This window comes from Euprymna scolopes, chromosome 23 (assembly GCF_053919585.1).
Source record: "Euprymna scolopes isolate OS-2025 chromosome 23, ASM5391958v1, whole genome shotgun sequence".
Classification (NCBI taxonomy): Eukaryota; Metazoa; Mollusca; class Cephalopoda; order Sepiida; family Sepiolidae; genus Euprymna; species Euprymna scolopes.
Genome location: NC_136504.1, coordinates 45,913,205 through 45,930,449, shown reverse-complemented (window position 1 = coordinate 45,930,449; position 17,245 = coordinate 45,913,205). Strand labels below are relative to the sequence as shown.

The window sequence follows — 17,245 nt, the reverse complement described above, 5'->3', positions numbered from 1 at the left end:
CTCAAAATTAACTATGAAAGATATCATTCACACTAAATAGAATGTCAATTTTTTTTTTTCTTTTGTAGGTCAAAAATAATTTGAGAAATGAAATAATTCCATAATTTTATGTGAAAACTTGGAGGGGGGGGGCAGCCTTGCCCAGTCGTTAAATATGCTTTTATTTTAATGCATGCAGATTTATTATTACAAAGCCAATTGTCTATTGAATATTATATTGTACCTAATATATAGTAATGATTTCAAATGTTGAAGAAAAAAAATATCCAAACCAAAACATTTAGTGCTACTGCCACATTCTCTACCATTTCAGCTATGGACAGATATATAAAAAAAATTAAACTAAACCATTTCAAGCTATGAATGAATTTGCACATGCAAAATTAATACAAATAGTGAATTGAAATGAACAGTTTGCATTTCAACTTGTAGACATTTCTGTACACTTTATTCATCCATCCAAAGTAAGATTACTCGTTATAAACAGTTTTTGGTGTACAAATAATATTTCCTGTTAATTTCAGTGTTATGTGACTAGGAGTTTAAGAGTTTATTGGTTAAATAATTTCACACAAACAGACATACACACGTTTTATTTATATATAGATAGATTAGCATGAATACCGACAAAGCATAATTGTTTTTATTTTTTTGTTTGTGTGTTTATGTGGGATATACTTAAAAAATAAATAAACAATGATTTGGGGAATAACGGAAGTTAATTTCAGAAACATGCAGTTTTCTTCGAATAGACTAATTGCATTTTTAATGATTTAAAAAAAAAAAAAAAAAATTACAAATTTTTTTTTTTTTTTTTTTTTTAATTCATATCTACTATAGAGACAAAAAAATTACATTTCAGTTGCGGTTGGAAAAGTTAGAAGCAAGATTACTTTTTCTATAGGAAATAATATCTCCTACCCCCTCTGTGTCAATACAAAACAATTTAAATCTCAAATCGAATTGAATGTTAATTGAAGTTTATTTGAAAATAGTTTGTTCATACTAAAACTGCTAGATGTAAGGCAGGCGAAACAGAAATGTTGATCTCTGCTCCATTAAATTTATATTTTAGTATCACACGCTCCTCGAACTCTCATATTCCTTGAAAACAAAATAGATTAAAAATATGAAGAAATTTTCAGGGTTTTTTTTTTTTCTTTCTTTTGAAATACATCAAATGTTTTACTTACCTGAAAACTGGACAACATATTTAGTCATCAGTATTGTTATAAAACAATTTAGATTTGTTTCTTGTCCAGAATTTCCCCACTGTCAAAAAAAAAAATTCAATCAGTATGATGTACATACTTCTGACGAAACAATATAAGTCGATCGAGTAGTTTTATTTTTAAGAAAATCAAATTTTAAAAGTAACTAGAGAGCAGTTTTGTACGCCATTTTAAAACAATTTTTAAAAAAGAAAGGGAGGTAACTTAAATCAATCTTATTTTTGTTGTAATTTTCTACAAATACCGATTAACTGAAAACGATTTTCTTCATAAAAATACTTTGTTACTTTACATAATTTTGGGGATATATTTTCATTTTATCACAGGCACGCACATCAAATTTTTCTTTAGTTTTTTTTTTAATATAAAGAAGAATTCTAGACAAGGACTAAATTTTTCTGTATGCACTTCAAGTTCGCCTCGAACTCACTTGTCCATATTTGTTAAATGTTGAACACTTAAAATCCAGGGGAGGTAACTGCAGTCTGATTTTAACAAAATCAGAATCTGCAAATTTTAAAATAGAAAATGCCTAATATCTTATTTTTTGTAGTTGGACTATTCTCATCCTGGTTATTTTTTTTCTCACGTTTCAACCAATGTAACCTCCGATCGTCTTTAGGCGAATTCACGCTGGATATTATTGGTGAATGGTGAGAAATGCCCTCTCCCTCTACAATGAACATAGCTGCTGGAAATTCAAAATGCAAATAGCACCAATTTTTTTTTTTAATATGTTTGTATATTTTTGAGATGAGGATTGATAATTATTTGTGTATTATTTGGACTATTGTTCTCATCTTTTTTTTTTTTTTCTCACAACGTATCTTGTTTTTTGGGGAAAAATATTTCTTGTAGATCTTGTACTCGATCATATTTTTGTAACTTTTACTAATTTTGACATGAAACGTGAATATGCAATAGTAATTTTTACCTAAACTGCAGCGCAGCTTTCAAATCCCTTTTTTGCACAAACTATTTTTTTTTTTTAAACTTGAGGGTGGAAACTTAGTTGGACTTATTTCTAACAATTAAGAAAAAAAAAATTTTTTTTTAAATAGAACATTTTTTTATTGGCAAGTTGAATGCTAAAGATGCAAAACCCAAATTACCAAGCAAATCTAATTTTATTTAATGCTAGCAGTTCAGCCCAGCTTTGCTCGGGCCCTATGTACTGTTCATAACTATGTGCATATGTATATATATATTAAAAAGTTTGACTTATGTCCAGGTAACCTACATCTAAAATTTCAAGTGTTTAGACCCAAATTGGTGGAGGAGTTTGGTAGAGCCTGCAAAGGTCAACTCATAACTGACCTCCTGAGTCAAATTTTCGCCACAAAAACTGATTAAAAAAGCTTGCTGCATATCAGAATACCTGTTATGTAAAATTCCAAATGTTTAGACCCAAAATTGGCTGAATAGTTTGCTAGAGACCACAAAGGTCAAATCTTTTGAACTTTGACCCCTTGGCAGCCAAATTTTCAGCCAAAAAACAAACATTTTCCCAAATCTCAATACCTCTTATGAAATCTCAAGTTTGTAGACTGAAAATTGACAGTAGTTTGGCAGGGAAATGTACAGACAGTTTCACTTTTATATATAACTAGCGAGGGGGGGGGGACTCGACGTTGCCCTGGTGTTTAGAGGCGTGTGTGCTCCGGAGGGGGGGGGGGGGTAATAAAACATAAGAATAAACAAAGTAAATAAAAAAAGTTAAAACTTAAAAAAAAAACTAACGTAAGGCAAACGAACGATGTTAAACGTAAAAATAGGAAAAACAAAAAAGAAAACGCGAATCTGATGGAAAAATAAAACAGAAAAACGAATGTTAAAAAAAAAAAAAAAAAAATACTGGCTTAAATAACCGTTTCAATATTAAAATTAAAAAAGATATCTCACACCACGATTCGAACCCAAAACCTTTAGATAATGATGCCACGCTCTAAGCAACTGAGCTAAGACAACGACGAAATGGGATAGTTTTTTTAAATATTTAAACTAAATCGTTCTGACGTCATTTGCGCATGTGCAGAGGCGGACTTGCCATGAGAGGACGGGTTTTGCTAACCCCTCCCTGTAGAAAACTGAAGATTTTAGGGTGAAGAAATTAATGTTTTTGGCCAAGTTTTCGGTATTTGTCGGGCGAAAGTTGGAACTTCACATTGATACAGATCTCGTGAAAATCTGTGACCAGTGTCGAAAGTTTTTGCGAGACATACACACATTTTCGCTTATATATATATATATATATTATATATATTGATTGAAATGTAATTTTCATAAAAAGACAGACATAGAATGTCTTTGTATGACTAAGGTGGTTTGGTTCTCTCTAACTACAAGAACTTAGACACCAGGGTTGGAAAGTGCGATTGAGAAGTTCATGCTTCCAAAGAAGAGGCACTCTAACCTGCAAAAAAGTGCCCAGGCAGCCCTGTCGGCATTCCTCAGTAAGGGCGCCTAAGGCAATTAGCAATAAACTAACCCCCTTTTAAAGAGAGGAGGCAAAGCCTGGGAGGGTAGAACTACATGGAACTAAACTCCCAAGTGACAGGGACCGGATCATTACTAAAATGGTCTAATCTCTTGATTTTGGGGGCCCAGGAAAAAAATCCCAAGCCAAAATAATATATTGTAAGCCATATATTCATTTAATTTGAAATAAGATTTTATTTTTCTTTGCTTGTATTGAAACTAACGAAAGTTTAGATCACAATTTCCCTAGGAACAGCTGAATTACTGATTTTCTTTATTTCTTATAATACAACCTTTAAAATGTTTTCCATTTCCACTTCAAAACATCAAAAATTAAAATCAATTGTTTATATATATATATATATATATATATATATATATATATATATACACTCTGAAAAACACATTTAGTATCAGATGTAAAAATAACATTTCAAACTTATTTTAAAAAACCTTTTTACGAAAATATCAGAAGAGAGCAAAACAAAGCTTGAAACCCGTTATAAAAATATTTAAAAATAAAAATGATAAAAGGCTGAAAAACCCATAATTGTTGATGGTTACACACACACTGTATATATATATATATATATATATATATATATATATATATATGTGTGTGTGAATAAAAAAGAATGCGAAAAGTATAAAAGCTTATAACTTTTCTTTATTCGTTTTTAATTGGTGACGTGCAGGAATACAAAATAATATTATGAAAAAAAAAAAATTAAAAAACTTTTTATATATATATATATATATATATATAGCCAGTAGAGTTTAGTTTCCTAGAAGTACATCCAATGAAACAACATGTCTACCAAAATAGTGCTCAATGAGTGAACAAAGCAAGTATATTAATTTTATGTTTGTATAAATAAAATTTATATATATATATATATATATATATATATATTACGAATTCCGTTATTAATGCAAACAGAAAATAACACATTCGTGAGTTCGTAACAAAAAAATAATAAAACATTCATAAAATACAATGAACATTAAAACACGTAGGCCCTGGGTTCGATACACCTCGCTGAAATAAAAATGTGGCGAGATTCTTTCAAAACCAGAAATATACAATAGACGAAGAACAGCATATGAAAATAACGGAAAACACGACACGCAATGGTAATATTTTCAAAATTAAATTTTATTATAAACCGATGACTATAGGGGAGGAATAATGCAATTAAGTGAAAATAAAAAAACAATAAAGACGGGGAGGGGTATTTTTGTCTATTCGAGGATGCCAACGAGAAATATCAAAACCAAAAGTGTATCTTTAGTGCAAACAAATAATGGCAAAATGAACTCAATGTCTTAATATACGAGAGAGGGAAATATTCACGGAGATGACTTGCTGAGTTTTTTTTTTTTTTTTTTATCCTTTCTTTTTGTTCCAAGCGGTTGGTCAAAATGTCTTTAATATCCATCCCTCCGGATTAAAACGCACGTGTAAAGTTTGCCGTTTACCATCGTCAACATCGCATCCTTTTGCCGTTGGTATCTAATTTCTCCCAGGCATTACTTCGTTCGCTGTTGATGGGGTTTTTCCCAGGCATTATCTCCTTTCGCTGTTAAGGGGGGGGGGTCGATACCTCCTATCTCGACGGCATCGCTGCTCTATCGCTGGGGTGGGAATTTCGCACATCCGTCTGGCAGCACGGCCACTGTTGTATTAAAAAGGCCTCTTTTTCTTTGTGTCTCTCTCTCTCTCTCTCTTCTCAGTATCTTTCTTAGCCCCTTTCTTTCCTTTATTCTTCGTTGCTTAGGAACCCGCATGGGTCAAGTTTCTGGTCAAATGACCCGGTCATCTCGATAGCTCATGTGTCAAAAGGCTTTCTCACCTCTCTCTCCCTCTCTTCTATACTTGCTGTCTTTCTTTTTAGGTTTAGCCTCCCCCTCTTTTTTCCTATACTTTCTTTTTCTCTCTTTAAACTAAGTTCATTGCCTCGGTGATAAGATAAAATAACAAACGATACATTTCTCGTTGTCCCGAAATTAAATATTTCAATTTTTAATTAATTACGCAATCCAAGTCTTGGATTACGTCATATATATATATATATATATAAAGAAAAAAAAAAAGAAAAAAAAGGGTGCTTGTCCAAAATTCCCACTATATTAAAAAACTAAAATTTAACAAATTGTGCAGATTTATGACTAAAAGAATGAGAATTCATAAACGTTACAATTTTTTAAATTCGAATTACTTAAGTTTTTTCAAGATGGCATTGCTGTTTTTTTGTTTTTTTCTCATTTAACCATAAAATGTTCTTATTTAAAAAGAAAACTATCAATTTACATGATTTTTGGAATACAATATTTTTCTTTCCATCACAGGTTAGACTTTATTTTATTATTTTTATATAATATAGGGAAAATTCTGGATAAGCACCAGAAAATATTTTAATTGTTGAAACAAAATGTAAAAATAAGTCTCAATAAATTATATTCCTTGATATGACCCGAGTGCCATCCTAAAGTAAGAGAGAACCTTTAATATTTAACGCATGCAAAATTAGTCTCAAAACTAAAACGTCTGACGATCAGAAAGAAAACCCAAAGCAATCATTTATATGAAGCAAGTTTTATTGTCAATAAATGCTTGGAGTATACAGATAACAAGGCGGGGAGGGGGGGGGGTTGTATAGGGATACGAGGGAAGACCTTATTTTTATATAGCGTTTTATTTTTTTTTGCTACAAATTGATATCTTAGAGGAAAAAAAAAAGGTAAAATCTAGAAAGGTTTAACTTCAGTTAAAAGTACAAGAAAAACAAAACGGTATATATTTATTTTGAAACTTTTACTTAGAAATCATAAAATCTTAGTATTTTCCCTCTTTACGCTAAAATCGGTTCTCAGTTCAATAAATTGATTGAATAAAGTTTTTCAAACTAGAGAAATATAGTGGGCAATAGAAATAAACAAAATCATTTTTATGTAACACAAAAAAAATAAAAAATAATCTGTCATCTGCATTTAAATGAACTCCTTTTCCTGTTTTAATATTTTACAGTCGTCCAACCATCATCTTCTCCATCCTCACGAGCTGAAAGCACAGAAAAAAAAAAAAAAAATGTAATAACACCTATGAATTTTTTTTTTTTTTTTTTTTTTTTAAATATGTAATGGTGATATATAAAAAACATTTTCTATCTTTTAATACATAAGGACTTTCTACTCAATAGTTTAAAACATTTCCAAATTTGCTTAAAATTTTAAATGCTTAGTAGTAATTCTTTTTCAACTATTACTAAAAGTAGTAAAATGGCTAACTTACTTATGAAGAAACTGAAATGCATTAAGGTGGATTTAATTTCATAATTTAGCACGTATGTTTTTATTAAATAGAATTTAAAATTGTTTTCTTTTAAACTATCGCAATCTTCAACTTACTCTTAATAGTAAAAGAAATAAAATGTAATTCCTATTTAACACACAACCGGTATATAAAAAAAAAATTTTCTTATGGATATTATGTTAATTTTTTGGATAAGGATTTATTTATATATTTGAATTATTCAGACTACTATTCTCATCTTTGGTGTTATTTGCACAATTGATGTAACCTCTGACCATCTTCAAGTATATTTTGTTGAACTCTGGAATCCTTTGGTAGTACTCCGGAATCTGCACAGAATTTTTAACAGAATCCTTTTAATCCAGAGAAGCAGCATACTCTTATTTCGCCCACCATCAGCCATAGGTAAATGTTCCAAGTAATTCACAATTGTATTTTGAGCTTCAACTTTCAACAATGGTGTAATTTAAAACTGAATTTGGTACTTGTACAGTTTAGTCAAGACATTAAAAAATGAAAATACCGAAAAGTTTTAATTGTATGTATCAGTTATACAACTGAGTTCTCCGAAAAAAAAAAAAAAAAAAAATTAACTTAATTTCAAATAGTTTTCTTTTTTTGTTTTTTTTACAGCGGAAAAACATGTTTTTATGAGAGCACGTTGAAGACGGCCATCTTGGATTTAAAAAAAAAAAAAAAAAAAAAAAAAAAAATTGTTTGAATTTTAGAAATGCCAAAGGGAGATAACTCCAGTTAAAACGCTGACACGCCTTCCCATCTTTAATACTAGCTTTTCTTCCTAAAAGTTGAAGATTTTGCTCGATATCAAATTGTTTTTTCGCAGTAAAAATTAAGTGAAATATTTTTTCCGAGAACTTTGTTCCATAACGGATACATACAATTTACACTTTTTTCGATATTTTCATTTTTTTAATGTCTTGACTAAACTGTACAAGTACCCTGAATTTTACCCAGTACTCTATCCACTACACAATTGGGTTTTTCGTACAAACACTCAAGATGAGAACATTAGTCCAAATAATCCAAATACGGATTTAATCTTTAATACTCCTTATGAAATAAGGAGTTTTAAAACTCCTTTGGGTTTGTTTTTCAGAAAAAACCTGAAAAACAAATATGTAGTGATAAATAACTTACCTGAACCAGGTGCCCTCCAGTTCCGAGATGGTGTTTGGTTAGGGGCATTACGTTCCCCGCGTTCACCACGGTCCATTCCTGTAAGACCAGAAAGTATTTTCAGTGTAAGATTGATAGGTTTTGTTTTTAACAACTTTCCAATCTTTTGGGAATTATTATTAAACATTTCATTTGTGAATGTATCATAAAAGACATGAATCAATTCATGGATTTTGATCAAAATTGGAATAAGGATTCTAGACAAAAGGTTTAATAGGATATATACCTTTTCATAAGGAAAATATAAAAGTGGTGCAAGCCTGTGAAATTTGGTGCTTGTGTATTATAACTGGATATCAAAAAATTCATTTCAAGCAAAAAACAACTAATTACACATGTCGAAATTAGTAAAAATTCCAAAAAATGATAAAATTAAAAAAATTTATCAAATAATGCAGTTTTATTAGTTTCTTCTATTGCAACTAATTCCACATGACTTCTCATTTGTTTTCATTTAACTTTGCTATTTCAAATTAGAAAATGGCCAATCGAGAATATATAATGCTTTTTTCTTTTAATATAAATTATGGAAGATAGAAAATCAGAACTATTTTTCTTTTTCTTTTTTTACACTTACTGACATGTAGTTGCATAATATCTGATTAAAAATTAGAAACTAAACAGGATGCACCCAAAAAGTTAATATTTTTTTCTCATCTAGACAGGATATGGACACACGGTTTTTAACAACCAAGTTTTGTATTTAAAAATTCAAAATGCCTATCAAAAAGTAATAACTAAAAATTTCAAATAGTTAATTAGAAAATCTTGTTCAAATAGTTCTATTAAAAATAGATAAGTTTTAAATAAAAATTTTTTAAAAAATAGAAAAAAAAATCTAATGTTTTTTTCGGTTGTTTACAAATGTCACATGCAAAGGTCAAGGTCAACCATTGCTAAACGAAAACCGCCGCTTTTGTGTCTCCGATTTCATATAGTTATTCTATATGCTCTATTAACATTCAGATTTCTATAAACAAGCACCAAAATGTGTAATTTTTATTTTTTTTTATTTTTTTTACATGGGCATCACAACTTATCAAGGCCCAGAGACCACTCGAGGATAAGGGTTAAGAGTGTACAGTAATCAATTGGACAATATAGTAATCGTTAGTAACGGAAATTCAGTAAATTTGTTAACTTGAGTGGAACTGGACTCTTAGGAAAATCTCCATTTGAGTTATTATAGGAACAACTAGACTCATGAAAGAAAAAAAAAAATTTTTTAAAGGCAAATATACCAGGTGAACCAAGTGCAAGAGAAATTCAAACAAAAATAATTAAATTTAAATGGACAGTTAAAATCTTAACATCTCTTGGTTGGAATGTGGGAGATAGCAGGTGAATGCTCCATCACCAACTAGAACAAAAGAAAATTAGAAAAAATATACACACATTTCATGTAAAACAAATATATAAAGCATATATTTATATCATTGTTAATAATGAAAAATCAGTTTGTTTTTGTTTTTTTTAAATTTTTTAGTGCAATTAACACATGAGCAAGTCATAACATTAAAGATCTGCTTACCTCGTCTACCCCAATCGCCATCACGACCCGGTGGCGGTCCTCGGTCATCTCTATTCCTATCACCACCACGCCAATTATCTCTGCCATCTCTGTTACCCCTATCACGGCCCCAGCCTTCATCACGCTCCCGAGAAGGAGCCCGATCATTTCGCCAATCATCGTCCTTTGGAGGAGGAGCTCGGTCCCTGTCACGATCTCGACCCCACATACCATCCCGGGGTGGGCCGTCTCTGGGACCATCACGTTGACCTCCACGCCAAGGAGAGTCACGAGGTGCACGATCTCTCCAGCTACCATCGTCACGATCTCTAGCACGATCCCTCCAGCTGCTACCCCCAGTTTCTTCACGGGGTGTACCACGATCTCTCCAAGTATCTTCTCTGCCTGGAGGACCACCACGTGATGGAGGACCGCCACGCCTCCAGTCATCGTCATCACGTCTTGATCCCCATCGATCATCTCTGCAAAAGGATAGAAAGAGGATATTTTAATCTTACAAGTCAATCTGGCAAGGATTTCCTTTTAAGCAAACTAAAAGATGTTGGGTTGGTTGTTTTACGGCATATCAACCCTTTTTAAGTTATTTAATGTTGAACTCCGTAATGTTGGAAAGTTTTTATGCTTTAAATTCTTTATATCTTCCACTATTCACGGTGTTTGGTTGGGTTTGTAATGTGACCCTTTGGGCTGTGATCATAGCGTAGTATCTGTTAACTGTGGCAAGCAGGAACAAGGGTCAAAACATTAGAGAAATAAACAATTAAATTGGGAAAAAACGATTGACATAAACATGATTTTGGTTTGCATAAACAAATAGATTGGGGCCATCAGCTGTTGGTCTGAGACAAGTAATGATGAGATGTAATGAGACACCATATGTATGTAGATTTGGGGAGAATCTAGGCAGTCGTTAGCTGAACATCAGAGAGAACGGATGGCTCAAAATGACGCAGGGAGTGGCGTGATTTCAGACAGCCAAGGTGTAAAAACGTGTAACTCTGAAAATGCCGGCCAAATCATGAAAATAAATGTTCGTAAATAATTCAGGTATGTGTTGTGTTATTTACATCTGTTGAAAAAAAAAGTTTGTCTACAACTGTTTCGATACGTCCACGTCAATCATTTCCTGTTAGAACTGTTGTTAGACATCTGTGGTGATTTTTTTTTTTTTTTTTAAATAAACCAAAGTTAAAACTAATTATTAAGTCATCTCACCTTTCTCTGTCGTCATCTTTCCTGTCTCGCCAACTGTCTTTCGCTGGTCTATCTCTTGATGGAGATTGATCTCTAGGCGAGTTGGATCTTGGACCAAGATTCCTGGGTCCAACCCGGCCAGAGACAGGCTTAGATGAAACACCATGTTCCTTTGGACCATGCCAGCCATCATCATCGTCGTCGTCGTCGTCATCATCATCATCATCATCAGCCCTAACATCCTTAGGACGACCATCAACATCATCATTATAACGATCATCACGGGCTGGAATACGGTCGGTTCGAGTTCTTTTTAAGTCCTCACCTTCACTGTGAAAAAAAAAAAAAAAAAAAATTTACAAAAATACAATACTTATGTAGCCTGATGCGCACTATGGTAAAAACAAATTGTTGCCATAAGTCAGTTGTGCTCTTAATACGTTTGTGACAGTTGTTGCAGAAAAGGACCCCACCCAAGTTTCTATCAATAGTTATCAGGTTGTGTTGGCCCCCCAACTCCCCAGTAAGAATGTTTGGCACTTTTTTGGAATAAAAACAAAATTATGTCAAAATCAGTAACATACCCAAAAATTACGAAAAATGATAAAATAAAAAACAAGCCAAGCATGTTGGTTCCCTTCCATGAATGTAAAATTTACTTTCATCATGTGTAATGCTTGTACAAAATAAAATAAAAACTCCAAGGTTACTGAGAAAAATGCGAACAAATTACTAGGTCTACTTCCTTGTTTGTCGGATCAATTATTAATGCAAATAGTTTTCAAAGAAATTGCAACATATACCAAACTAAGTTACTTCTGTTTATGTTGCACTAGCATGCCGCCTAGCATTGCTCGGTCCTAATAGGCTTAAATATGATATTTCAATTTATACGGATTTTGTATTTATTATATTGGACCCAATATATAGTAATGATTAAAAAAATTTAATTAATTTTTTTTGATTAAAAATAAAAAATTTATTTTTAATTTTTTTAAAAAGAAATCAAAAAATTTTTTTTAAAGATTAAAAAAGTTTTAAATTTGAAAAAAAAAAAAAAACGTGGCTAGAATTGTCAGACATTTTTTTGTGACAGGATTTTCATTCTTATTCCAGATATGCACTTTATCCAAGGTGAACGAACTCATTGAATTTCGGACACTCTTGGCACTTCTACTCAAAATCAAACTGACAGAAAAACTAAAAGGAAAGTGCACGCTGATATATTTATCACAAATTAAATGATTAATAGGATTTTGAAATTTAAAAAGAAAAATACAATGAATTAAATTGATTAAAATAGTTAACATAGCAAATGGGAACATGGTAGACATGTTCATTCTTTTTTGGTATCAGAATGGGCAGTGATAGCTTTCATGGTCACTAGCATTGTCATTCTTTTGTCAAAAAAAAAAAGTCTACAGATAATTACCTAGCATCTGGCTTACGCCAACTATCTTCTCTCTGTATGGCACGTTCACGCCAGCCACCTTCTTTAATAGCAGGTTTCCAAGGCATTTTATCCTTCTTTTCTTCTTTCTTTTCTTCCTCACCCTCGCGCATCATTTCTCTGAGAAAAAGAAATATTTAAAAAATTTAGTGCTTATTTAAAAGCAAACCTAAAAATTAAAATCACAGAAAAATTTTTTATGATGTATATATCCGTCATAGGTTTAAAAAATCAAGAACAAAATTAAGGGAAACAAGAGTTACGAAACTATCAAAAGTAAACCCAAAGATCATTTATTCTCTTCAATTATAAGAAATCTTTCCAACCACCGATTACCATGGTCTTCCGAAGACTTCAATGTTCAAACTTCTGGGCCTATCAACTTCTACTTTATTCATAGCGTATCATAATGCTGCAATTTATTTCGATTTCTTGGAATTTGTAAGTCACCTTTTGCTAAGAAACCCGGGGTACATTATTTACCCCCTTTGACGTACTTGCACTTTCATCAATATTTGGTAGTTTATTTGAAACTATTTTTTTGGCTTGTTAAAATTTGAATGATTTTCTGAAAATTTTTTTACTAAAATCCATATTTATAAATTTTCTTATTTTTAATGCAATGACAAAAGAACGAAGAGTAAAAGGCCCGATGTGCTTAAAGATAATTCAAATATTGATAGATTATACATCATACATAAAAATTGTGTTCATTAAAATGAAAAACTCACTTCATGCGTTCTTCCCGTCTTTTCTTTTCTTTCATTTCAATCTCGTGTTCACGTGCACGTTGTTTGGCAGCCTGTTCTTCCAGTTTGGCAATTCTTTCTTTAGCCTCAGCCATTTTCTCCCTCATTTCCCTCTCACGGCGTTCTGTTTCCAGCCTCTCGCGCTCAGCCATATCTAAGGGAGGAAAAAAAAAATTTTTTTTACATACACAAGTCTGCATTAATATCAAAATAATCAAATCTCGTAAAAATAAAAATGGCTACTGAAAATATTTTATTATATATATTTCTTTTTAAATCAGACTAAACAAAAATGGATGTGAATAGCCAATTGTACAAAAAATTGTAACTGAAATGAATTGCCAAACATGTATGTAATAAAAACCCATTTAATATAATTAGATTAATATAAATCATGGTAAGCACTGAACGTTCACGTGGGAGTTCTTCCTATAATATATAACAGTACTGCTTACTACATAATAACCCTGAAGAATGAGGGGGGGTTACTATATTTTAGAACTTTTTATATACTCCCTAGATTGTAATATCTACAATCTACAAATGGAGATCGTCTATATCTTATTTGAGCGACTTTTACGAAATTCACGCTATTCTGTCCTGTCGCATGCTTGTTCGGCTTTTTCGTATAAAAGCGAAACTAATCGAAAGCAAAGTCATCAGCGGCCTTTCATGCAGAGACATCTTGAAAGCAATTATCTTTGATCAATGTGGGGAAAACCCTTCATATTGGACAATTGCTATTCATTTGAGAGTTCCCCTTTTCAGGAGAGCTTGGTTTCCCCAACATCGTGGCGAAACAAATGAAACGGCGGAAAGCTTAACTGGCTTTCAGCCAAAGTTCATTTCTGCATTCACTTAGCAAGTCAACTTTTTGATTGACATCACTAAATTTAAACGCTTTTCACTTTCTATGGCCTTGTAATGTAGCGGCAAGATGTCACGTTTTCTTTCCCTTTCTTTCCAGCCTCTGCATCGCGGGTTTGAGTCTCCCTCCCTACCAACTCTTTTTTCTTTTACACCTCCCAGCACCCAGGCAACGCCGGGTACATCCACTAGTAACAAAATAATCAGTAAAATCCAATTTAAAATTAATCATCAAATGTTACTTTCCTCTAAAACGAAAAATTTTTGGTACAGAATAGTTAACACTTAAAAACTAATTCATTAAAACAAAATTATTTATCAAACCTGGCGTATGGCTAATAAATCCACCATAAAACCAACTGTCAAACCTACCTACGGTCCCAGATGTATGCTAGTCCCGAGATTGGCTGCCTATTACTATCTTGGCTGCTGCAGAACATTGTGCGTAGTCTGCATCCATTCTATGGGAGTTGGCAGCTCAGAACCCACCTAGTTTTAACATGACTAAAAGATTTGTAAGACTTCTATAAAATTTGTCTTTAACAAAAGTTACAGGTGGAAATGTAGCCTTGTTAAGACAGATTTTAAAGGGAAAAAAAATTTTTTACATTAAACTAGGCAGGTTTGGTAGAGAATTTGATTCTAAAAAGTTTTATATAAACTACATTTTCTTTATTTCAAACAAGTCCTTGAAGGTTAACTATTTTGTACTTTGAACAGGTTTCATCTCCACACATCCTGTGTACACATGTATTATATAAAAGAGCAATTGTCTTTTTGTATATCCAGCTAAAAAACAAGAGGGATTAATTCAGCGTAACTATGGATGTATGTCTAAAATAAAAAATAAACATTTGGGAGTCAACAGCCCATTGTGTGCGCGTGTGTGTGTGTGTGTGTTTATGTCTAGAGAGGAATGGACTAGGCAAAAAAGAGAGGAGGTTTGAGAGAGAGAGAGAGAGACGTTCAACTTTTGCTCTGCGGAATTCCGGGGTAGCCCTGCTAGTGTATCATAAAATTTGTTTTGATAAGTTCTATCTCTCCAAGTAATCCTCTTAGAAATCTACCTGTTCCTAACCACAAGTGTATGAATTGACTTACCTCTCTGCTCGGCCTCTTCTTTGAGTTGAATCTCTCTTTCTCTCTTTTCGCGATAATATTTCTCTCGCCTTGCCTCTTTTCTTTGCTCTTTGCGTTCCTTTAGTCGTTTTTTCACCTCTTCTTGGAGACGGGCTTCAAACGCCTTCAATCTTTCCTGTTATTAAATAAGATAAAAAAAATAGAAATAAAAAAAAGGTACAATTTAAACTATCTTAATGTCAGATGAAAACATTTTAAAATTTTATCAGAAAGACGATTATGCAGTAGATAAAGATTGGATAATTTTTTTTTTCAAAGATTATGACATGCTGAATGTCGACATTAAAATCAATTTGGTATTACGCATGGGGGGGGGGGCACTTTTTAAGCTGGTTGATATATTGGCAAAAAGATCTAAGATGGATACACGTAAAACTAATCCATATAAAAATTGGAATGGAGAAGAGTCCAGAATAAAAGTATTTTAATGAGTTATAATTGCTTTAGCACGGATATGAGTTTTTAAAAAGGCAGCAATGTAGGATACTGGAATGTTAAAGTGACAAGTAGGAACACAAAAATGGAAAGTTGACGACAGCATTCAAATTAATCTTTGTGTATTTTTCAAAGATTTTTCAAACATCAGAAATTCGGGATGGTATAAGATCTGATAATTTTGAGAGTAAACCTTTTTGGAACAATTAAAATGTTTATAAAAATATTTCACAATGTAATTTTTGTTTTGACTTAAAATTTAAAAACAAAAAAAAAAATTGCTTTTCTAATAAAATGTTTACTGATTAAAATTAATATTCATTAAAAAATATTAAAGTAAAATTCTTTCTCGGTTAACATGCAAAAGATGTCAAGCTTTCTCTGTCTTTTGATTAGGAGCAAAGTGTAATAGCTCTTCTAATAATTCATCTTTTCTGCATTTGACTAGTGAATGAGAAACTCTTGTACACAGAGGCAATTTAAATTTTTGTTCCCATCCAGACTGCCCCCCCTCTAAAAAAATGACCTTTGTATCTAACTTTTTTCACAAGTATATAAAAAAAAAAAAAACTTACATTAAAGTCAGATTTCCTGGATTCAGACAAAGTTTTAATGAATTTATCCCTTTCGTCTTTCATGTAAGACAATCGGTTTCGACATTCCAGAGCATATTCACGTTCTTTCTTCAGTGTTTCAATCTAAATTGGAAGAAAAAATAAATAATGATAAAAACTGGTACAGTGAAAACTTTACAAACTTTCACTGCCATAAAACAAACGCAGGAGACAATTTTCAAACATACAAATACCCTCATACCACCACAATCAATTTTCATTCATGCACAAACACATTTTTCCTCTCTAAAAAAAAGTTGCTACATTTACCAAATGCTATTAAGCGTATTTTATTTTTGTTTGATAATTCCAATTTTATTTATTACTAGCAGGGGGGTGCCCTGTCTTACCTGGTCATAAAATACACTTAAATATATTTTAATACATGCAGATTTTGTCTTTATTATTAGAGCCAATTTTCTATTGAATATCATATTGCACCTAAGATATAGTAGTGGTTTCAAAAGAATTAAAAACAAAATGTTTACTGCTCCAGCCATATTCCCTACCATTTGAGCTATCGACAAATAAGATTTAAAATTAAACCACTTCAAGCTCTGAATGAATTTGCGTATTCACAAAAGTAATAGAAAAATGTCAGCAAGTTGAAATTAACATTTTGCATTCCAACTTGCCGACATATTTCTGTATGCGCTATTCATCCAACCTAAGATTTTACTCGTTATAAACCATCCTTGGTGTATGATCACTAGGGCTATGACAACAGAATATTCTTTTCATTGTTTTGACTCTTGAGTATTTATCTAACACAGTTAATCAACCGAGAACATCATCACTATATAAAAACCTAAGATACACACTCGAGAGTCAAAACAATGAAAAGAATATGCTGTTGTCATAGCCCTACCCTATTTAAACATACAACGGACTCTTCCCATACGTATATAAGTATCTTTAATCTTTTCATTACAGCATAATTGTGACAAAACCAATATATATCAGCAGCAGAATACCTATCTCAAGACAGGTACAACTAATTTCATATACAGAATTTAGGCACCACTTGTATATCCATTATTAAAAT

The 17,245-nt window shown here is 31.9% G+C and overlaps 1 protein-coding gene across 1 annotated transcript in view; it reads right to left on the bottom strand.

Moving 5' to 3' along the window:
- Positions 1-6,290: 6,290 nt before the first annotated feature.
- The window catches only part of LOC145245866 (eukaryotic translation initiation factor 3 subunit A-like), a 56,545-nt gene continuing 45,590 nt past the window's right edge, over positions 6,291-17,245 (bottom strand). Inside the window, exons 15-22 of the mRNA XM_080107574.1 lie at positions 16,162-16,284; positions 15,113-15,266; positions 13,127-13,298; positions 12,378-12,515; positions 10,967-11,275; positions 9,752-10,212; positions 8,182-8,259; positions 6,291-6,771 (exon numbers count right to left, since the gene is read on the bottom strand). Coding sequence (XP_079963700.1) covers positions 6,725-6,771; positions 8,182-8,259; positions 9,752-10,212; positions 10,967-11,275; positions 12,378-12,515; positions 13,127-13,298; positions 15,113-15,266; positions 16,162-16,284 — 1,482 coding nt within the window. The 3' untranslated portion in view covers positions 6,291-6,724. The remainder of the gene's footprint in view (positions 6,772-8,181; positions 8,260-9,751; positions 10,213-10,966; positions 11,276-12,377; positions 12,516-13,126; positions 13,299-15,112; positions 15,267-16,161; positions 16,285-17,245) is intronic.